A 24025-nucleotide genomic window follows, 5' to 3' on the forward strand; every position below is an offset into this window, starting at 1 on the left:
TTTAGATTATACCCAAGGCTTCGTTATCCCTAATCCCGCCTTTAAACCCGCAATTATAGATTCCTCTAATAATCTAGGAGTGGTGTTGTTCAACAATACCCTAAATATGCACTCTTTTCCAAGTTATAGCACACTAAATAGGCACAGCTAATTGAGGATCCTGTCAATTAACTACAACGAACACGAAGTTGAACAAATAAAGATTAAACTAGCAATTTGTATTCACATAAACAAGAAGTTCATCACCCAATAGGTTCCATCAAAGCCTTAGACAAGGAATTTAGCTACTCATAGATATGGGAGAATAAACTAACACTTGAATTCATCATAAAAATCAAAAGAAAGGAATAAAGATGTTTAGAGTACTTGCTCCCAATTGTATTCCTTGCTAAGAAACCTAAAAAATCAATACATGCCTCTCTTGGGCGAAGTCTAGTGTTTTAAATAGGGTTTAGGTCTAAAAATCCCGTGTTTTACACTTAAGTCCCTGAAGTTTACTGTGCCCACCGCGGTTCTACCGCGGTCGCGGTAGAACCGCGGCCAAACGCCCTCGCGGAATCTTCAACTTTCAGAAACTGCCTTCCACCGCGGTTTCACCGCGGTCGCGGTAGAACCGCGGTGGAACTTATACCCGGAAATTTTGGCCTGTTTTGAATGGGATACTTGGGAAATTCAACAATTGGCCTTTTTTCATCAATAGTTGACTACAAAACCGCTCCTTAGCCTTCCTTACACCTATATCACCTGCAAATCATGAAAAGCACTAATAAGAGCATTTTGTTGTCATTTTTCCACATTAAAAGTTCACAAGAAGGTGATTATTTGGTGCGTGATTATAGTCAAATTCACCTATTATCAGTTTTCATGGTCGATCAAAAGGATTCATAACACATGAAGCTCATGACCGTACATCATTGTAATATTTGATGTTTTTCCGCTTCTGAACTTCTATCTGGTTAGATTATCCTTCTTAAAGATGAACAATTAGGTCTCCAGTGCCTAGTGGTTCTGAAGTAAAATCCTTATTAAATATAGTAATAATCTTATAAAGACTTTTATATTTCATTTACCGATATTTTGTACTCCACTATTATATTTTATATCAATCACCTATAAAAAAAATCATATAGCTAAAAGAATATTGGTAATGAGTCGTAAAATTGATCTACTCGTAATTTGTTCTTAACAAGATAGCAATTAACCAAATTGACAAATATATAAATTAAAAAGTAGAGTGGTTGGAAGATTAATGATCACAATGAGGTTAGGACACAAAAGAAAAAACCTCCAGCTAAGAGAGCGTTGCTTCATTTAATCCTCTCATCTGCCCTCCATTTATTTCCCTTTCCCTCTACTCTATAAATCTCCACATTCTTCCCCTTCTTCTCTTAGCTCCATCACCAATAATATTCATATTCATATTCATCATCTCTTCACTTGTTTTGTTTCCAAATCTCCTAGTTGAAGACAAAATGCCAGAAGTAGTCCCAAATTTCTCTAATTCAGTGAAACTCAAATATGTCAAACTTGGCTATCAATACCTTGTTAATCATATTCTAATATTTTTGTTTGTCCCTATTATGGTTGGTGTTACCATAGAGGTATTAAGACTTGGCCCTGAAGAACTGCTAAGCATTTGGAATTCACTCCACTTTGATCTTCTTCAAATCCTTTGCTCTTCTTTTCTCATTATATTCATAGCCACTGTTTACTTCATGTCCAAACCTCGATCAATTTATCTAGTAGATTATTCATGTTACAAAGCTCCGGTTACCTGCCGAGTCCCATTTTCAACTTTCATGGAACACTCTAGGCTCATTTTGAAGGATAATCCCAAGAGTGTCGAGTTCCAAATGCGTATTCTTGAAAGGTATTGTTAGATAGTTTGTAATACAGCCTCGCTTGTTCTGATTTTTTTTTTGGTTGCTATAGTGAAGTATTGTTATAGAAAACATATATTATAACATAATATAAAAATTGATTCTAAGAAAAACTTGACTTTTATAGGGAATAACGGTTTTATAGGGATACCGTTATAGAGATGTCTGACTATATGAAGTAAGATTATCCAACAAAAATAAGCTTGAAGACTTTATATATTATAAACAATACTTTAAATCATGGGTCACGAGTTCAAGCCATGGAAGCAGCCACTAATGCTTTTATTAGGGTAGGCTGTCTAGATCACACACCTTGGAGCGGCCCTTCCCCGGACCCTACGTGAATGTAGGATGCTTTCTGCACCGGACTGGAAAAAAATGATATTTTAAATCTTATTTGAAACTTGAATTTAAATATACATATAAATTTAGGTTTTACATTTGAAAGAACATGTCTGTTCATGAAATAACACTTCTTTTCTGAATAGTTTTCTTTCAACTCTACAAGTTCATGCCTTTCTTTGAAAAGTGGCTAAGTCTATTGTTGGGTGTGCGAATAAAGTTCCACAGTGATAGTTGAAGGGATTGGGAGCCTACATATAAGGTATAGGGATCTCTTAATTGTGTGAGGCTTTTTGGAAAAAACCATGCGGGCTTGGCCCCAAGCGGATAATATCGCACCATGTTAAGAGTATCTTTGAGCCGTGTTAGCCCAGCATATATTTTCCTGATAGATAATCTCTTTAAAGTTATTTTAACGTCTCAAACCCTTTCTTCTTACTTAGTAAATTTTCTATTTTTTTTTCTAACAGGTCTGGCCTTGGAGAAGAAACGTGCTTGCCTCCTGCTATTCATTATATCCCTCCAACACCAACTATGGAAGCTGCTAGAGGTGAAGCAGAGGTGGTCATATTCTCAACAATTGATGACCTAATGAAGAAAACAGGGCTCAAGCCCAAGGATATCGACATTCTTATTGTCAACTGCAGCTTGTTTTCTCCAACTCCATCTTTATCAGCTATGGTAGTGAACAAATACAAGTTAAGAAGTAACATAAAAAGTTACAATCTTTCTGGTATGGGATGTAGTGCTGGTTTAATCTCAATTGATTTAGCTAGAGACCTTCTTCAAGTCCATCCAAATTCAAATGCTTTAGTTGTAAGCACTGAGATTATCACACCTAATTATTACAAAGGTTCAGAGAGAGCAATGCTTCTACCAAATTGTTTATTCCGTATGGGTGGTGCAGCCATACTGTTGTCCAACAAAAGGCGCGATAGATACAGAGCCAAGTACAGATTAATGCACGTGGTCCGAACACATAAGGGTGCAGATGATAAGGCTTTTAGATGTGTATTTGAACAAGAAGATCCACAAGGGAAAGTTGGTATTAATTTATCAAAAGACCTTATGGTTATAGCAGGAGAAGCTTTAAAATCCAACATTACTACAATTGGTCCTTTAGTTCTTCCAGCATCAGAGCAACTCCTTTTTCTCCTCACATTTATTAGTCGGAAAATTTTTAATCACAAGTTGAAACCTTATATTCCGGATTTTAAACAAGCGTTTGAACATTTTTGTATTCATGCGGGTGGTCGGGCTGTTATTGATGAGCTTCAAAAGAACCTACAATTGTCTGCTGAACATGTAGAGGCATCAAGAATGACATTGCATAGATTTGGTAACACTTCATCTTCTTCACTATGGTATGAGATGAGTTATATTGAGGCTAAAGGGAGGATGAAGAAAGGTGATAGAGTTTGGCAGATAGCATTTGGGAGTGGATTTAAGTGTAACAGTGCTGTTTGGAAATGTAACAGAACAATAAAGACACCAACTGATGGACCATGGCAAGATTGCATTGATAGGTATCCAGTCCACATTCCAGAGATTGTCAAGATCTAAAAATAAAACCTATATATATTATGAAAAAGAAAATATATCAGGATGTTCATAGACCTTGGTCAGTTGGTCTCTGTTAGTAGTATGCTATATATGGTGGTTTTCTTTTTCTTTTTCTTCTTCTTTATTTTTTTTTTTACCGTAACATGTTAATTGAAAGAGAAATGTTCGGACAAAATAATGTCAATTCAGTTTATTTACCAAAAATTCAGTTTACACTACTAGAAAACTGGCAAAATTCGTCCACAGAATACCGATCGAAGTCGGTCGAAAAAAAAAAACCGACCAAAATCGATCGGAATTTAAGTAAATTTGGTCGCAAAAGTCAAAGAAAATATTTCTCACATTAGAACTAGTGTTCCCACAGCAAAAAAATAAAATTCCGACCGGTTTCGGTCGGAACTTGGTCAATATTTGACCAAGACCTGGTCATACTTGTATATTATCTACAAAATAAATATTTAATAAAATTTTTCAAAAATTCCGACCAACTTCGGTCGGAATATTTGAAATTATGCTTTTCCACCCAAGACAATTGGTTTTTAATATAACAAAAATTATATATATTTAATTTACCAACCGGAATAAGTTATAATTACATATTTCCGCCCGAGTTCGGTCGGAAACACAATTTTAAAATAATTAAAATATAAATTTAATAATATTACCGACCGAAGTCGTCGGTTTTTGTCAACCTTTATATATNAAGGTTGAGTTAAAACTTCTGACAAATTCTCCTTCTCTGTGAAACACCTCAAATGTCTTCAGAACATCTTCTTTCACAATATGCCAGCATCTTTTGAAGAAACACATATTAAAGCCATCTGGACCAGGAGCCTTATCCCCTTCTACCATTTTAACTACTCTTGTTACCTCTATTTCATCAAAAGGTCTCTCCAACCACTCTTTCTCTTGGTCACTGATGCTAGCAAGTTCTGAACAATTCCATGAAGGTCTCCAGCTCTCTTTTTCTGAAAAAAGATCTTTATAGAACTCAAGTATGTGGTTTCTAATCAAATTTTTGTCATCAGTGAAGTCCCCATCTATTTCTAGCTTATCAATCCAATTATATCTCCTATTTGAATTTGCTATTTTGTGAAAAAATTTTGTGTTCTTATCCCCTTGCTTAATCCATAAAAATCTGGATTTTTGCCTCCAATGTATCTCTTCTACCTTAGCTATGTGATGCAACTCATTTATTAATGCATTTTTAGCAGGTTCTTCTTCCTCTGTGTTACTATCATGATTATCATTTTGCTGCTCCTTACATTTGAGTTATTAGATCTTTAAGATTAATTTGCAGCCATAGGATACATGGGTACAACTTTTCTACCCCTTTTGAGCCACTACCCATGTCGAACAGCCTCTCCAATTTCCTGAACTCATCTTCTTCTTCAAATTTCATTTCATATCCTCCGTTGAAGAGCTCGACACTAAATCAATACCATTCTCTTACTCATCTAAACCCAAATTTTATTGCATATAACCTTTTCTCTCTACCTCTTTAAAGTTTTTTTGAATTTTGTTTTGAAGAATCAAGATGCATTAAGGATTATTTGAATCCCCAGATTTGGCTAGAGAGGAACTTCCTCTTTTCCATTCATCTTGCATGCACCTATTTGAGTTCTCTTAAGGCACTCTAAAAGATCAATGAAGAAAAATACTTCTTGATGGTTTAGACTAAAAACCATAGCAAAGACAGATCTCTTCTCTTGTGGTAAACTTCTTACTCAAAATATATTGATAAAATAGTTAAGATTTTAGTTAATAAACTAGAGACATTGAGAACTAAGAATTCATCTCGTTTTTTAGTGTAAAACATTTAGCAAGTCGACAATAACTTTCTATTTCAAACTCGGGTTGACATGATTCAAAATTCTGTAGAAAACTAAGACAAACTTTAGTGAAGACCAAAGGATCTAATTCCGATGTTTACTGTGTAAAATAGACCAAAGCTCAGGGCATAGATGCTGCCTAGATTTTTTGGCAATAAGAAGTAGGAACACTTTTGACCTACTGTGAGGTTTTGCCCTTGGGTTGTGGATACACACAACACAATGCTTTGGAAGCTTGTTCATTTACTTCATGTAATAGTTAGCATACTCATTGTAGTTAGTTGTAGTGCTACTCCTCTTAGTTTTGGTTTTGGACAAGTTGTAAACATTGGATTCGATTTTGGATTGATTTATATATATAGTAACCATAGGCACCCTGCCTAGTGGTATATTTGCTAATAAAAAAAAGAATCACCTATATGGATTTTTTTCCTTCCATTGTACCCAATTTAGCTAAATCTGCATCGATTCCAAATTATTTAATAAAAAAAATAGAAGTCAATGCTTTTCACTTATCATTTGGGAAGTATATAGGTCCTCAATCAATACCAGAGAAACAAACAGCTTGAGGTAAAATGAAATTGCTGTAAAGCTGCAGGGATCCAAAACCAATAGAATTAACACCAATAAAGCAAGCCAACGATATCCAATTTTTTATGTCTTCAAACTAAAAGAGAGCAAGTATCTGCTTGTCACGGAAATAAGAAAATATCGGCCATAGAAATCTAAAAACACACCCTAGTTATACAATCTTCCCATGCCCTTATCAAAGCCACAAGTTCAGTACCCACGGGAAAATCTCAATACTATCATAGCACCAAGGGAAACAAAAAACAACACTTATTAAGATCAGTGCCCAAAAGCCAGATATCTCACCAAAAGGATCCCACTAAGAGGTAACATGGGAATTGATTCAAATGGCCTGGTTTCATGATAAAAACTGCAATAATCTATCATTTTGAACAATAGTAATCACTAGGGTTAACAAAAAAAGCAAGATATTTCGTTACACATCAAACAACAATACCATTGTGCCAAATCTTAGTTGAATCGATTATCTAATGATCAATGAGTTCCAAATTTAAACGATATGTAGTATAAACGGGAAACATTGGCAAAGCTAATTCCCAAAGGAAAAATGTTATTCATAAAAATAAAATTATGAGAACATGTTTCATATAAAAGAAAGAGAAAAGAGAATCTTATAACAGACCTTCCAAGTGCAAGCAAATTACCAAACGAAAATGTTATTCCAAACTTGATCGGGTTGAAGAAAACCAGCATTGACTGTCATAAAGAGAAGAATGACATCTACATGAGATCTTATGCCCATCAACGAAAGAGATCAAACTGTAAAACTGAAAATGATTATACTATATGAAAAGATTTTAGACTGTCCAAGAAAATAAGTTAGCAAGTGAACACTTCACAGAAGAACAAAAGAAGAACTAACAAGCTACATATAAAGAACATTCATTGTATGTTATTCAACACAAAATCCTTAACGATTAGATGTCTTAACTTTAAGCATTAGTTCTGAACAAATTTGTCTACAAGAAATTATTGCTGGTGCACGCAATACATGCTATAATAATACATCCTATAATTTATCACCAAAAGACTCAATTGCAAAACGTTACCTTTCAAAAGAAATATAATTTGTTAACACAAGCAAGAAATACATTGGTCAAGGACATAAGTCCTCAGCATAAATATGAAGAGGTTACAAAAGAAAAAGCTAGCCACCTTCACTCCTATAATACATTTGAAAAGCACCAAATTCAGAAACCCTCCTAAGCTTAATACTACCAAGAAATAAACCCATTCTGCTTCCACAAAAAAACATAAGAAATGGTATATGCCAATAGATTCTTGTCTTCAACAGGGGAACCACGACGCATCCACTAATGCTTGCATTAGGGTAGGCTATCTACGTCACACACCTAGGGGTGCGGCCCTTCCCCATCGTGAATGTGGGATGCTTTGTGCACCAGGCTGCTCTTTTTATTCTTGTCTTCAATCAGAATAAAATCAGAATAGACGCAGAGTAAAGCTCATAGCCATCTCTTTCGTGATGACCCAATCTGGTCGTTTAGAATTCTAGCAACTCATTATGCGATTTGAGACCTCGAGTAGGTTCATATGATGTTCTATGAATTTCATGTATGCTAGGTTTGAATCCCAAGAGGTTCGTGAGTGAATTAAAAGACTTAGTTCCTTTTGAAGTGTTTAGTTAGAAGAGTTGACCAAGGTTTGACTTTTGGGTAAACGGACTCGGAATCAGGATTTGAAGGATCATGTAGGTTCGTATGATGATTTTAGACTTAAAGGTATGTCCGGATTGGGTATTGGGCGTCTCGAGAAGGATTTGACACCATTTTTGGAAAGTTGGCAGTTTGAAGAACTTAAGAGTTCAGAAGTCTAACTAAAGTTTGCCTTCTGCTTTATTATATTCCGTTTGGTGTTTTGAGTATTTGGACAAGTCCATGTAGGGTATTTGGACTTGTAGGAATGTTTGGATGGGGACCCGAGGGTCTCGGGTGAGTTCCGACGCGTTTGGAACAACTTTTGGAAGATTAGAGTTGTTAAAACATTGCTTTTCTGCAACTAGCCTGACTGTACAAGAGCATATCTCCCAATCTATAAAAAAATTTAAGATGGGTGTTTTGATGAGATTGTAGCCCCTTGCGTCTAATTTCTGGTGATTCAAACCCTTTGTCATTCCGACATTTCTACAAAGAGTTATGACTATTTCCCTAGAACATAGCAGTGCAGATGTCTACTTGTGGTTGACATGCGGCTCCGCATGTGAATTTTGCAGCCCACATGAGGGTTTAGTAGAGCCCGGGGCATTTTTGACAGCATTTTCCAGAAACTATTAAAGGCCGAGTTCTGTGATTTTTCTTTCATTTCCGCACATTTGGAGCTCGGTTTTGAGAGGTTTTGACCTAGATCTTCATCAACAAGCTTGGGGTAAATGATTCTGACCTATATCTATAATTTATAAACAAATCTATCACTAGACTTGACATCAAAACATGTGATTGAACAAGAGAAATTGGAGTTTTAATCTAAAACTTCAGAAAATAGATTTTGTGGTTTTGAACACCGATTTAGACTCGGATTTGGAAACTAATTACATATTTGAACTCATGGAGTCATCTGTCAACGGGATTCAACTTTGGACCCAGGTTTTGACCGTTTGAACCCTAGTTGACTTTTTTGTTGACTTTTAATATTTGACTAAAATTGAAGCTTTATCATTTGGAACTGGTTTTATAGCTTTGTTTGACCCAGATGAGTATTGTATGGGCTAGATTGGACTCGATTGATGAATTTGGAGCTAGAAAAGACATATTTTGAAGAACAGAGCTAGCTAGGGATGAGGTAAGTATCTTGTTTAACCTCGACTTGAGAGAATGTATTCGGAAATGGACTTACGTGCTACATGCTAGGTGTTTGAAGGTGACATATATGAGAAGTGAAGAGCGTATAAGGGAGCACCAAGGCTATATCATGCTCGCGGTAGACTTTAGGCATCTTTATGCCTTGTTTGGTTGTGTGTTCTTCTTGACCTATGCATTATTTATCGTATGACTACGTGAGCCTATTTATTCATGCTAGAAATGATGTTTAGTCTTATGACATCTTGTTTGGGCAGGATGGGCTATTCTTGAGATGGTTGATATACTAGATTTAGTTGTAGTCATACTCTATATCATGAGCACACATCCGTATCTTTATTTATTATGTCCTTATGCACCTTATTGGTTATTTCTTAAGCATATGCATACATCTTTGGAGATGAGAACTTGATAAGGATTGATATGATTGTGGCATATTTGAACATTATGAGCCGACTAATATAGTAATAGCACGAGGTTTATGTCGTGCTGTTATTGTTCTTGCACGAGGTTTCTGTCGTGCAGCGTGTGGATACGGACAGTGTTGTATAAAGCGAAAAACTCTAAAAAGCGTTCTAAGCCGGTTGGGGCTTTAAGCGCAAAGCACAACTAAAGTGCGGTCTTTGGTAAAAAAAAAAGTGCAACTAGGAAAAAATTTAAAATACATATGTAATTCAAGAAAAAAGAAACAAATTCACTCCTAATGTTTTCCTCAGCGATTTATACACTTATTTGCTCATAATATTTGTTGTTTAGTACTGCTAAGTTGAAGATAGAACTCATGGGCATTGAGGCAGACGCCTTAGTGCCTTGTTCACACTAAACCACAGCTTAAGAGAGGCGAAGCGCCCTCCTTGAGCTTTTCTGAGCTTCAAGGCTTAAGCGCGCCTTATATGAGCCTTTGACAACACTAGATACAGATCCATCCCTCTAGGGTCTCCCTCCCATGTTTCTCTGTTGGTGGCCTACACGCAGAGTTTGTGAGACACTGATGAGTGTCAGATTATGATGGTATTGGTTGATGAATTGGGCGTAAATGTGGATGCTTTGATTACTTAAGTGAATCATTTACGTCATATCATGCATTCTAAAAGTTTTGTGCATGTCTTCTAAATATGCTACTTGATGCTTCTATTACATGCATTCGACATATGCACATTCATACATTTTACATATGCATGGGATTTGTTAATGAGACACTTAGAGGGTGTCAGGATGATGTATATGTTAAATCATCATCATGCATAGACATTTTAGAATTATGTAGGAGCATTGGTACAAATGCTATTTGGGAATTGATGTGAAATTGGGTTCTTATCATGCATAGACACTCTACATCCATGTAGAAGTATTCGAGATAAAGCTACTTGGAGTAAATCTCCTTTATATGTGGATTTGGTGCATTTGTATATCCTCTGATCTGGTTCTTTAGAAAAGCATGTTGATTACCTCCTCCTTTTATTATGCACCTTATTATAGATATCAGTTGTTCCTTGGCCGTTTCTTGGCTATTTCTCTGTTATTCTATATGCTTATGCGCTGCACAAGCTATATAAAGTGAGTATCTTTTGACTAAACGTCGCCGCTATTTCGTTGAGGTTAGTCTTGATACTTACTCAGTACATGGGGTCGGTTGTACTCATACTACACTTTTGCACCTTACGTGCAGATTTTGGGAGCTGAGCTATTGTGTAAGCGGAAGGCTAGCATTGAAGATGTACCAGCGCTTCAGTTGCAAATTATCATTTTGTTCATGGTAATCTAGAGCTCGTATTTCTATTTATGTATATTCCACACAGATGAGTATTTTCTTCACACCAACAGTGTAATCTTATTCTTAGTCGCTCATGACTTGTATTTTCAGTTCTTGGTATAGTTATATTAATCTTTGCACACTTATCTTATTATTCATTTCATGATCTTCAGTTAAAGTTGTATTTATGTTGGTCGGCTTTCTTAGCTGGTTGGGTTAGGCGCCATCACAATTTCTTTGGGATTTGGGTAGTGACAAGTTGGTATCGGAGCTCTAGGTTCATAGGTTTTACGAGTCAAAAGCAAATGTCTAGTAGAATCTTGCAGAAAGGTACAATGACGTCCATACTTGTCTTCGAGAGGCTACGGGACATCTAGGTAACTTCTCTTTCTTTCTTTCCTTATCGTGCGACTTTTTTTAGTTTGAAGTCTAAATCTTCAGTTTCTTTCAATGAATTCGTATGCGATGATGAGAACTCGATATCAGTTGGGCACCGGCACTAGTGATGATGTCGCAGATGTGGTATGAGATGATTTCCCATGATATGAAGGCAAGCTAGTCTAGAGGACTTGTGGCTAGGTATGGACCGCAACTTTGGCTCAAGGGACTAAGTTAAGTGAGCATGTGATTTTGGACTCTTTTGTCCGTTAGTGTCCCTAAAAGTGGGAGTGATGGCACAGTGAGCGGTAAGATAGCTATGCTTCCACAATTGGTTGCTCGGAAATTGAGCGGGTGCCTCATAGCCTTAAAGAATAATGGAGAGGCTATTTCCAAGGGAAGTGATAGAGTTAACAAGGTAGCTATATAATAAGTGTTATGGGCCTAAGGACTACACTTAGAGGGTTTATACGTAACAAGAAGGTTTTGCTTGAGATAAAAAACAAATGTGGACATCTGATCATCATCTCGGTGTGCAGTGCAGTCTTAAGGTTTAGATGTATTGATGGACTTTTCAGTTGTTCTTTAGTGGGATGAAACATATTCTTACATCTTGTTGAGGGTGTAGACTCGAGAGGATCAATTAATTACCTAGAGGTTGTAACCATGGTAAGGTCACAGAAAGATGTTGCGTTGGGGCTAAATAGGTGGGCTAACTCCTGTGATGAGGTCCAAGGTTATGTGATATCTGATGAGGTTCTTATGAAGAGTTTTTTTTCTATCCACTTAAATACATGTACTACGGTGAGAGTTTGGATCGCTTGAGGAAAATGACACGACTGTCACAAGGATAAGTATGCATTTGGCCGATAATTTGGAATGTGTTGTGATTAGTACTACATGAGCTTATGAGAAATTTGGTTAAGTAACAGTGTGAGGTCATGGTAGTTAAGGAGGAAGAGTTATTATAGGTTCATGAATGATATGATTAGGGATTTAAGCCAAGTAGGGGACCCAACCATCGATGATCGAGTCATATAGGCATGTGATGTTATAGTTCCTGGACTAAAATACGAACTAGTTATGAATTGAGAAGGGTGACATCGAGGATGACTTGGGCAAGAAATTTGCTGGATGTGTGATATACTACACTTTATTGATATAAGGAGATTGTTGAATGACTCAGGTTTGATATTCTTTATGCTGGGAGAAAGGGATTCACTCGGTTGCCTAAGGACGAGGTTGCTCCTTTTAGAGAAATCATGTACTAACAGAGCACAAGCCGTTCGGCATGTTTGGCTATGCATAGGGACTAGAACAGAGTGAGTGACTCTCGAGAATGGTTCTAGCGAGTTGGAATTCCAAGATGTGATACTTAAGGATGTACCAGATACTTTGTTTGGTTAAGAATTTGAGATTGCTATTGAATTATGACAGGGACTTGGAGTACTTATATCATCATTGATTCTACAATGTAGCATTAGAGAAATGAAAGTAGCAATTCTTGTTTCGTTGGAGGACTCTTTAGAGCGAATGTCTTGGTTGAGGTACTATCGTGTGTGAGATGGGGACAGACAGGCCTATGGATATTAGGATGATGTAGTTCCATGTTGGGATCATTTGGTTTGAGTTTTGGTTGAAGACCACAGTGTATTAGGAAAAGAAAAATGATGCCTTGTAAGCAGATCTGAAGAAGTTGGGACAGTAGCAGTAGCTTGGACCAACATGGTAATAAAGATGATCGATTTCTTTGGCATGGTCAGGTTTCAGACGCTTTTGTGGTAGGACTATTGGGTTTGACAACCTGTGTGACTTGGTTGATTGGAGAGATTCAGTTCCAATGGCATAATTATGTGTAATTGCGTTTCCAATAGCTTGAGATGGTGTTGACCATTTCGTTAAAGTTAATATTACCCACAAGCTTGGAGAGTATGTTGCGTGATTGTGAATGTCTTACGGGAGCTAAGTTTTATGTTTCTAGGCGATGGATTGCTTATGAGGAGGACTATCCTACTTGTGATTCGGAGTTGGTAACGGGATTCTCGCACTTACATATGGCATCATGGTGGATGCGGTGAGTCATGTGAGATTTGGATTGATCTGCAAAGGTCGCAGTTCATCTTCGAGCAGAAAGATTGGGACTAGAGATAGCACAAATGATTCGAGTTGCTTAAAAGATATAGTGGTACTGATTTCAGCATTACCAAAAAAGGGAATATGTTGTAAATGATGCTTGTAGAAATGGTCTATGGACAATTCGACTAAGTGTTACGGCAACTGCGTGATAGTCCGTCGTCAAGGTTCAGATTTTAGTTGCCTGACACGGAAAAATTGATGGAAATGCACATTTCAAGATGCTTGCAGGTGTGACTTCATAGTTTATATTTGAGTACGCATGTAGAGTCACAGGGATGAAAAATCTAGCACTTTTGAGGTATAGAGATCGAATCTAGAGGTGGGACTATCTTTTTTGTCGCAGATAGTGAAAGTGTGTTAATGGTTAGATAGCTGATTGCATGTGTCTTAGATGGGTGATTTGAGAAAAATTGTGCTTGATAGAACTCGTAGTTCATGGTATTTGATGTGTTATAATCTGGAAGTGTGGTGATATATCGTTCTCGGAGATCTTGGGATGAGGAGTATGATTTAGAAGGTTGTTGGCATTATTTTTCTGTTGGAGTGCTAAACGAGTTAAGTAAGGACTTTAGACACTCAAAAATTTGTATATTCGACGAACTGCGTTCCACGAGGTTATAGCAGATCATGAGTGACTGGCACGGAGGAAGAACATAAAGGAAAAGGTACGAGATGTAGTTTCTTGATAATTGGATTGATAACAGGTTGCATTGTATATATTCGCAGTTGAGACTAGTGGTTTAAAAATTACTTGTGTCCATGAGTGGTTAGAATGGGTCCTTATTAGCTTATGGAAGACTTATTACCTATTTCAGAAGAATATAGAATCAGTTTGGGTGTCTACTGTAGGACTATTAAGAATGTGTATTCTACGGCGGTCAGATTTGCTTATACAGTGCAACGTGTCATATGAATGTGTCATCCGGAAAGGGTTATAGTTATAGGGGATACTTTCTATCATCGGATTTGACAAAGTGATAGCTCACCATGTGATTATGGCAATTATGACAGGTGGTTTAGCTGCACGGGTTAAGTCGGGTTGAGTTTGTTTAAAGGGAATTGGGATGATCACTTCCTCCTTATAGAGTTTGCATATAACAATAGCTATCATTCTAGCATCAGAATGGCCCCATTCGAGAGCGTTGTATAGACAGAGGTATAGATCTCTGATCGGACGGTTTGAAGTTGGCGAAGCATGGTTACTTGGGCCAACTTAGTTCATCAAGCTAAGGAGAAAGTTAAGTTGACGCAGGAGCGACCGAAAACAGCTCAGAGTCGCTAGAAGTCTTATTCAGATGTGTGGCGCAGAGATTTTGCATTTGATGTAGACGATTGGGTATTCATAAAGGTTTCGCTATGAAAGGCGTCATGCGATTTGGGAAGAAGGGGAAACGCAGTCCGAGATATATTGGCCCGTATCAAATCATGCGGAAAATTGACCAAGTGGCCTATGAACTAAAGTTGCCACTAGAGTTAGTATCAGTTCATCCGGTGTTCCACACAGAGGCGGACTCAGGATTTGAGCATTACTAGGGCACTATTATCTTAAGCATACCAATTAGTGGCGACAAAGTTCGGCGCGCAACTCTTCAAAAAGTTAATGAGTATGATAAATTATCAGCAAAGTACAAACTTTAATTTTATTAAATATCATTACTTATATTTGTAAATACCATATTGTACGAAGTGGACAAGAATGTTATCCCAAGACCAAAATACATATGTAAGAAATGAATAGTATTATACTATACACTTTGTTAATAAAAACAGTTCCGATGTTCAAGTAATAACAAGATTTTAAGGCTTACTACTTTGTTAATAAAAACAGTTCCAATGTTCAAGTTATAATACGATTTTAAGGCTTACTACTTAACCTAACTACTATGGGAACAAGTATTAATTAAATTAAACAAGTTCCAAATTTCACCCTAGTCCTATAAAAGATATCCTAATTCGAAGTTCTCCTTTTATACTAATTTCCAAACACAATTTTGTTTGAAGACAAACACTTCACTGAAAGAATATTTCAAAATAACAGTAGCACTCAATTTTCAAATGCGTACGAGCTACGACATTAATTTGGCGTTCACTTTTAGCTCGGCTCTTTGTAGAAAGCAAAAGTTCGATAGCAGAATTATTTTGCTAATTAAGCTAATATCTTCAAAAGAAAAAAAAAACTTACTAAAGGTATGTTTCAGCTGAAGAAGAGTCTCAAACTGAGTCGCCGTGGCTGATTCGCACAGTCAGAGTTGAGCAAATGCAGAAAAAAGGTTAAAACAATCAATTGAAAAAGAGTTTTTGTTTTTAAGCAGAAGGGGTGAGCGAGGGGTTTTTAGAAAGGTTAAAAATTTAGGTTGAGTATTGGTACAAGCATTAAAGAAATCACAAAGGGCAGCCCGGTGCAGGAGCTAAGTTTCGAACATGGGTCCATCAACTAACTGAAGCACTTGAGCAGGCTACAAAACCAGCACTTCTGTCCGGCTTTTATTACTTGAGGGGGCCAGGTAAATTATTTAAGGGGTCCCCAGTGTATATACAAATGTATATAAAATATTTTTTCAGTATTTTTACCAAGGCTAACGAGTTCCGGTGACCCCCTACCTCCAAGGTAGGTCTGCCTCTGGTTCCACATATCTATGTTGCGGAAGTGTGCGGGAGATCCTTCCTGTTTGTGCCTATTGAAGACATTGTAATAACAAAAAACTTGTCCTATTAAAGTTCTGGTGGCTATTCTTGATCGACAAGTCAGAAAGTTAAGAAGCAAAGAGATAGCCTCCGTTAAGGTGTTAAGGAGGAACCAGAAGAGTGAAGAAGCCATATGGGAAGCCGAGTAAGCTATGAGATCGAAGTATCCACAATTGTTCCACAAGCAGGAAGAAGGTTCCTAGTTTCATTTCCATGTTTCGAGCTTCAAGTATCCATTTTATATGTCATCTTACTCATGTTTTATCTATTCAAGACATGTGAATATTCAGATTGGGTTTTGGGGGTCTCGAGAAGGATTCAACACCATTAGTCGAAGGTTATGTATCTTGTTTAACCTCGACTTGAGGGAATATTTTCTAAAATGGAGTTATGTGCTACATGATATGTGTTTGGGGTGACATATACGCGAGGTGACGAGCGTATATGCGAGCACCAAGGCTATATCATGCTTTGTGGTAGACTTTAGGCTTCTTTTTGTTGTGTGTTCTTCTTGACCTATGCATTATTTGATTATATGACTACGTGAGCCTATTTATTCATGCTAGAAATTATGTTTAGGCTTATGACATCTTATTTGGGCACGATGTGATATTCTTGAGATGGTTGATATACTTGATTTAGTTGTAGTCATACTTTATATCATGAACACACATCCGCATCTTTATTTATTATGCCATTATGCACCTTATTGGTTATTTCTTAAGCACATACATACATCTTTGGAGATGAGGATCATGATACAGATTGATATGATTATAGCATATTATGACATTATGAGTGAATTGATATTATCATGGCACGAGGTTTATGCCGTACGATTATTGTTGTGGCACGAGGTTTATGTCGCGCGGTTATTGTTATGGCACGATGTTTCTGTCGTGCAATGTGGGGATACGAATCCATCCCCCTATGGTCTCCCTCCCATGTTACTCTATTGGTTGATGAGTTGGGCGCAAAGGTGGAAGCTTTGATTACTTAAGTGAATCTTTTACGTCATATCATGCATTCTATATGCTTTCTGTGCATATCTTCTAAATATGCTACTTGATGCCTCTATTACATTATTCAACATATGCCATTCATGCATTTTACATATGCATGGGACTTGTTAGTAAATTGTTGGACACTTTTTTTGATAAGGTAGATTGTTGGACACTTAAAGGGTGTCGGATTGATGTATATGTTGAGTCCTGTCATGCATAGACATTTTAGACTCATGTAGAAGCATTCGTATGGGAATTGATGTGAAATTGGGTTCTTGTCATGCGTAGACAATCTACATTCATGTAAAAGTATTTGAGATAAAGCTACTTGGTGCAAATCCCCTTTATATGTGGATTTGGTGCATTTTTATATTCTTTGATTTGGTTATTTAGAAAAGCATGCTTATTACCTCCTCCTTTGATTATGCACCTTATTATTGATATCTATTGTTCTTTGGTTGTTTCTTGATTATTCCATGTTATTGTATATGCTTATGAGATGCACATGTTATATAAAGTGAGTATCTTTTGACTAAACTTCGCCATTACTTTGTTAAGGTTAATCTTGATACTTACTGAATACATGAAGTCGGTTGTACTCCTACTGCACTTGCACCTATTGGGAGTTGAGCTGTTGTGGAAGCCGAAAGCTAGCATTAAAGATGTACCAGCATTCCGATTACAAGCTACCATTTTGTTCATGGTAGTCTAGATCTTGTATTTCTGTTTATATATATTCCAAACAAATGTATTCTTTTCACACCAACGTTGTAATCTTATTCTTACTCGCTCATGACTTTTACTACCAGTTCTTGGGATAGTTATATTAATCTTTGCACACTTATTTTATTATTCATTTGATGATCTTCAGTTCGAGCTGTGTTTATATTGAATGGCTTGCCTAGCGAGTTCGGTTATGCGCCATCACAATTCCGGTGGGATTTGGGTCGTGACATCTTCCCATCTAATCATCAGTTTTGCTCTCATGGCAGTCTTTCTCTTTATTTCCTTTCCCATTAGCACAACAATGTTTCTCTTTAAAGATTATTATGTGATGAATGTCACTTATGTCCTGCATCTTAAAACAGTATAAACCATAAAAAATACCTTATCATCTCCCATTTCATGGTGGCACAATTATTTACAATCTTTTGCATAACAGCACATCATCATATATACACATAGTAATTCCTATCTTGAAAAGTAACATGGATTTCGGGTGAAAAAGGATAGGAAATTGTTAGGTTTAAAGAGGTTGGGTAGAGATAAAAACTAAGGGTCTGTTTGGAAAGCCACCCGGTAATTGGAATTGGTGTAATTATTAGGGTTGTAATTACACGGACTAGTAATTACACAACCTAGTAATTACAATGACATGTTTGTTTGTCATAACGTAATTACAGTGTAATTACAAGCGTATTGTTTGGTTGCATAAGTGTAATTATACAGTTAGATTAAATTTTAAGTGAAGTAATTATCAAAACTTAAAAGTTAATATAATAAATATACGCCAATAAATATTTTTTTATAAGTATAAATGATATTAGATTTGGTATTTAAGATGCATATTATTTTTTTTGAATATACATTAATTTGTAATCATATATTTATAACTAATATTGTAAAAATAATGATATCTATTTTTTAAATTAGTTATAAAACTAAAAACATATATTTTGTATGAACAGCGTGGAATGCATGTTTGATCAAATAAATTATTGTATATAAATTTAATGTCATAACATTATTCAAATGTTTGACAAAACTAATCTATCAATTCTAACTAAAAAAAATGAACATGAATGTGAAATAACAAGTCAATACTACTAAAACAAATAAATTGGAACCATAAATATAACACAATTTCAAAATCCAAAAGAAAAAAAAGTTTAACATATGTCAAATTTCAACGTAATAAAAATAAGTTCCAATACAACTTAAGATTAGGATATATTATAAGTTTATAATCTCCTTCAACAATAAAATTCTATTCTAATAACATCATTCATTATATGCCAAATTTGTTAATGACTCATTATTTCTAATATTAGGAGGTGTAGTTTAAAAAATTAGAATAATAATGCAGTTAAGCTAGATGAAGAAAATAAAACAAATAAGAAATAAAATATACGAACAATTACATGGAATCACAATAAATAAGGTAGAGAAATAAAAGATTAATAATGTACAAAAAAAGTATATTTTAAAATTTAAAACGAAATTAAAAAGTAAAATAAATTAAAATAATGGAAATAAAAAGTTATAAAGAAAATAAATTAAAATAAAAACAAAAAGAAAGAAATTAAAAAGTAACCTGGTAATTACACAGTGTAATTACCATGTAACTACACCTCTACTTACACTCAATTCCATGCTGACCAAGTAATTACTTGGTCAAACAAACATGCCAAACAGTGTAACTACATCCAATTACACTCAAATCCAATTTCTAGGTGGCTTTTCAAACAGGCTCTAAATGCTAACAATTGTGACACATTTAAGGGAAGAATAGCAAAGAAAGTGAAGCATCGTCCCCTAGGCCCATTAGATATCACAAGACAAGGTTAGAGTTGCATCACAATTCAAAACAGCACAGAATTACTAAAAAATTTAGTCTGTGAGAAAGCACAGGAGAAAAATATATTATTCATATTCTATTCAATTATAATACAATAAGCCCTATTTGTACATTCCATATCATACTCCTATTGTATGTGGGACTAGGACTAATTCATATTATGTACATAACTATCTAACACTCCCCCTAAAGCCGGTGCATACAAATCATATGTACCGAGCTTGTTACATATGTAACTAATACGAGGACCAGTAAGGGACTTGATGGAAAATATCTGCAAGCTGATCATTCGACTTCACAAACTTTGTAGCAATATCTCCTGAGAGTATCTTTTCTCTGACAAAGTGACAGTCAACCTCAATGTGTTTAGTTCTCTCATGCAACACCGGATTTGATTCAATATGAAGGGCAGCTTGATTATCACACACACGTTCCATCTTGCTGATACCACCAAATTTCAACTTATTAAGCAAATGTTTGATCCAAACTAGCTCACATGTTGCCACAGCCAGTGCTCGATATTCTGCTTCTGCACTAGACCGAGCAACCACATTATGTTTCTTGCTCTTCCAGGACACCAAATGACCTCCTAATAAAACACAATATCCGGACATAGAACGTCTATCAAAAGGTGATCATACCCAGTCAGCATCCGAGTACCCAACAATTTGCTCATGGCCTCGATCTTCAAACAATAATCCTTTTCTTAGAGCTGATTTTATATATCAAAGAATGCAAACAACTGCACCCAATGACTATCACATGGTGAATCCAGGAACTGACTTACCACACTTACAGGAAAGGAAATGTCAGGTCTAGTCACTGTGAGGTAATTTAATTTACCAACGAGCCGCCTATATCTTGCAGGATCACTAAGCGGCTCCCCCTGTCCTGATAGAAGTTTAGAATTTGGATCCATAGGAGTGTCAACATGTCTATAGCATGTCATTCATGTCTCCTCAAGAATGTCTAAGGCATACTTCCATTGTGAGATTACAATACCTGAGCTAGACTGAGCGACCTCAATACCTAGAATACTTTAATCTGCCAAGATCCTTAGTCTGAAAGTGCTGAAAGAGATGTTGCTTCAATTTAGTAATACCATCCTTATCATTGCTCGTAATAACAATATCATCAACATAAACCGCCAGATAAATATTGAGATCTGAAGCAGAATGCCGATAAAACACAGAGTGATCAGCTTCACTACGAATCATGCCAAACTCCTGAATAACTGTGATGAACTTATCAAACCAGGCTCGAGGAGACTTCTTAAGACCATAGAGGGACCGGTGCAACCGACATACAAGGTCACTAGACTTCCCCTGAGCAACAAAACCAGGTGGTTGCTCCATATAAACCTCATCCTCAAGGTCACCGTGAAGAAAAGCATTCTTAATATCCAACTGATAGAAAGGCCAATGGCGAACAGCAGCCATGGATAGAAAAAGGCGGACTAATGCTATTTTAGTCACGGGAGAGAAAGTATCACTACAATCGAGCCTAAGTATCTGAGTATACCCTTTGGCAACAAGACGAGCCTTAAGTCGATCAACCTGGCCATCTAAACCAACTTTGACTGCATACACCCAACGACAACCAACGGTCGATTTACTCGAAGCAAGAGGAACAAGCTCCCAAGTACCACTCATATGTGAAGCAGACATCTCGTCAATCATAGCATGTCGCCACCCTGGATGAGACAGTGCTTCACCTGTAGACTTAGGGATGGAAACAGAGGACAAAGTTGATACAAATGCACAATGGGGTGATGTCAGACAATGGTAACTTAAATCGACATAATGAGGAAGACTCTAGGGCATTATCACTATGAAATGTGTGGATAGAAACCCCAAATTGATTTTGAATTTCAGCGTGGAAGGTCTGGAAAATAAAAAACAACTCAGATCAATTTTTCATCAAAAATATCCAAGTGCACCTGGAATAATCATCAATGAAACTGATAAAGTAGCGGAATTCCAAGGTAGAACTGCCCCAACTAGGTCCCCTAACATCTGAATGGACTAAAGTAAAAGGTGACTCTGCTCGATTATCAAGACGCCGAGGGAAGTGGGAGCGGGTATGCTTACCGAGCTGACATGACTCTCACTCTAGAGTGGACAAGTGAGATAAACCAGGTACCATTTTCTGAAGTTTTAATAAACTGGAATGTCCCAACCATTTATTTAATAAATCTGGTGAATCAGTAATAGGACAAATTGTTGAAGGAAGACAAGATGTGAGTCCGTGTGATTTTGCAAGGATAAGGTAATAAAGTCCATCTGATTCACGCCCGGTACCAATGATCTACCCTGTACTGCGTTCCTATATAAAAACAAGGTCATCAAGAAATAAACAGAGCATTTAAGTGATTTGGCTAAGCGACTAACAGCTACTCCCTCTGTTCCAGTTTATGTGAACCTATTTCCTTTTTGGTCCGTTCCAAAAAGAATAAACCCTTTCTAAATTTTGTAACAATTTAGCTTAAAGTTACAATTTTACCCTTAATGAGAAGCTTTTATAACCACACAAATACTCTGGGCCCCTTTTTGACTTGTTTAGGACCACAAATTCCAAAAGTCTTCATTTTTTCTTAAACTCCGTGCCCAGTCAAACAGGTTCACATAAATTGGAACGGAGGGAGTATGAGATTAAAAGGACTACCAGGAGCATAAAGTACTGAATCTAAAAGTAAGGAAGGAAGTGGACTTGCTTGACCTATTCCACTTGCCATGATTTGAGACTCGTTGGCCATTGTGACTATTGGGAGAGATTGAGAACATGAAATAGTAGTGAAAAGAGATTTGTTACCAGAAATATGATCAGATGCACTTGAATCAATGACCTAAGACTCAGAGGTTGAAGATTGGGATACACAAGTCACTGTACTATCTGTTTGAACAACGGAAGCTATCCCTGAAGATGTTTGTTTACATGTTTTGTACTGAAGGAACTCAATATATTCCACCAAAGAAACCATCTGGATTGGATTCAATGCATTGTATCCAACGAATTGTGAGTCAAAGGCTTCTGATACGAATGCTATTATAATGTATACGCCGAAAAAAAAATCCCGTAAAAATCACTGTTCACGCCGGAAAAATATAAAAGTGGTCGGAATTTGATTTAAATTGGATGTGTAGGCTCGAAATTTCAAGGGGAACAAGCTATCCTAAAGAGTCATCGCCAAAAAATGGCCGGAAGGTGGCCCACGCGCCGGCGTGTGATGTCGGAACTTCGCTGGAAAATTTTCTTCCGGCGGCGCGTGGGGGAGCGTGGAGAGTGTTCTGACGGAGATTTTTTTATGGGTTGGTGGTCGGAGGCCAATTTACTTCGTGGTGGTGTTGGTTTTTGCACAACACTGACGAATAGTAGCTTCTTACTAGCGGCAGACCTGTGTTTGCTGGAAAAAAAAACTTCCGGTTGACTGATTTCTCTTCCCGGTGTCGTTGGAGTTTATGCACAGCGATAAATCTCTCGCGATTGCTCTGATACCATGTGAGAAAGCACGGGAGAAAAATATATTATTAATTTTCTATTTAATTATAATACAATGAGCCCTATTTATACAATACATATCATACTGCTATTCTATGTGGGACTAGGAATAATTCATGCTATGTGCATAACTATCCAACAGTCTTTTAGCTCTAATGAGCTGAAAGCAACAAGCATGTACAGTTTGAAAAGCAAAGCACGTATAAAAGATATGTTGCAATATGAAAAAAGCCCATTTCAACAGTCTCGATTCTCGTATAAACAATGAAATTCTTTTTTGTCTACAAGAAGTTGCACCAACAGGTTATGCATCCGCAACTCCATGTAATGATCCCAAGAACCAAAAAGAACTTGCGATAGAAATGAAAGAATAAAAGGATTTAAAGAAGTGCAACTCACCAAGAGAGTACAGGCGATACCAGTTGACAAGCATATAGCAAAACCATAAAGCCTCTGTTGAGAAAAAAAAATGAGCATAGTTGGTCACTGATTACACATATGATAGTGCAGTTAGTGTTCCTATTCACTTTATGAAAGTAAAATTCAGTATAAGTGTACTGAAGCATCACATTCTAAATAGAAACAAATTGAACTCGGCAAGATCTAATCTACTCATAGGATAGTGCAAGTTCCACTATCACCATATCTAGTTCTCCTCGATTACATCTCACAAAAACCACACATTTTATCTTCTTGAACATCTTCCATGTTGTGCTCATAACGAAGTAGTTTCTTTTTAGCCCATTAGTGATAGTATACGGATCCTGTTAAAAAGGAGAGAGGAATTTTGGAAACCCCAACAAAGAAAATTGCATATTCACAAGTCAATACACACTACAACCACGTCTGCATAAAGTTAACAAGTCTGCTCGCTCTTTAACTAGTGATTCGAACTTCCAGGCCCTCTATCTAGCCTATTTGTGAATTCTTTCTTGTCTCTGGTGCCAACCTTACCGGGATTCTTCATTTTTC

At 36.6% G+C, this 24025-nt stretch overlaps 2 protein-coding genes across 2 annotated transcripts in view; one reads left to right on the forward strand and one right to left on the reverse strand.

The window, feature by feature from the left end:
* Nucleotides 1-24025, reverse strand: part of LOC109225634 (vesicle transport protein SFT2B) — a 33730-nt gene that overhangs the window by 7596 nt on the left and 2109 nt on the right. The window contains exons 2-3 of the mRNA XM_019390377.1: nucleotides 23453-23506; nucleotides 6831-6904 (exon numbers count right to left, since the gene is read on the reverse strand). Coding sequence (XP_019245922.1) covers nucleotides 6831-6904; nucleotides 23453-23506 — 128 coding nt within the window. The remainder of the gene's footprint in view (nucleotides 1-6830; nucleotides 6905-23452; nucleotides 23507-24025) is intronic.
* Nucleotides 1404-3895, forward strand: LOC109225633 (3-ketoacyl-CoA synthase 6). Its single transcript, XM_019390376.1, has 2 exons — nucleotides 1404-1870; nucleotides 2693-3895. The coding sequence occupies exons 1-2, from the start codon at nucleotides 1473-1475 to the stop codon at nucleotides 3783-3785; spliced, it is 1491 nt and encodes a 496-aa protein (XP_019245921.1). The 5' UTR covers nucleotides 1404-1472; the 3' UTR covers nucleotides 3786-3895.

The sequence above is a fragment of the Nicotiana attenuata genome, chromosome 5 (genome assembly GCF_001879085.1).
Source record: "Nicotiana attenuata strain UT chromosome 5, NIATTr2, whole genome shotgun sequence".
Classification (NCBI taxonomy): Eukaryota; Viridiplantae; Streptophyta; class Magnoliopsida; order Solanales; family Solanaceae; genus Nicotiana; species Nicotiana attenuata.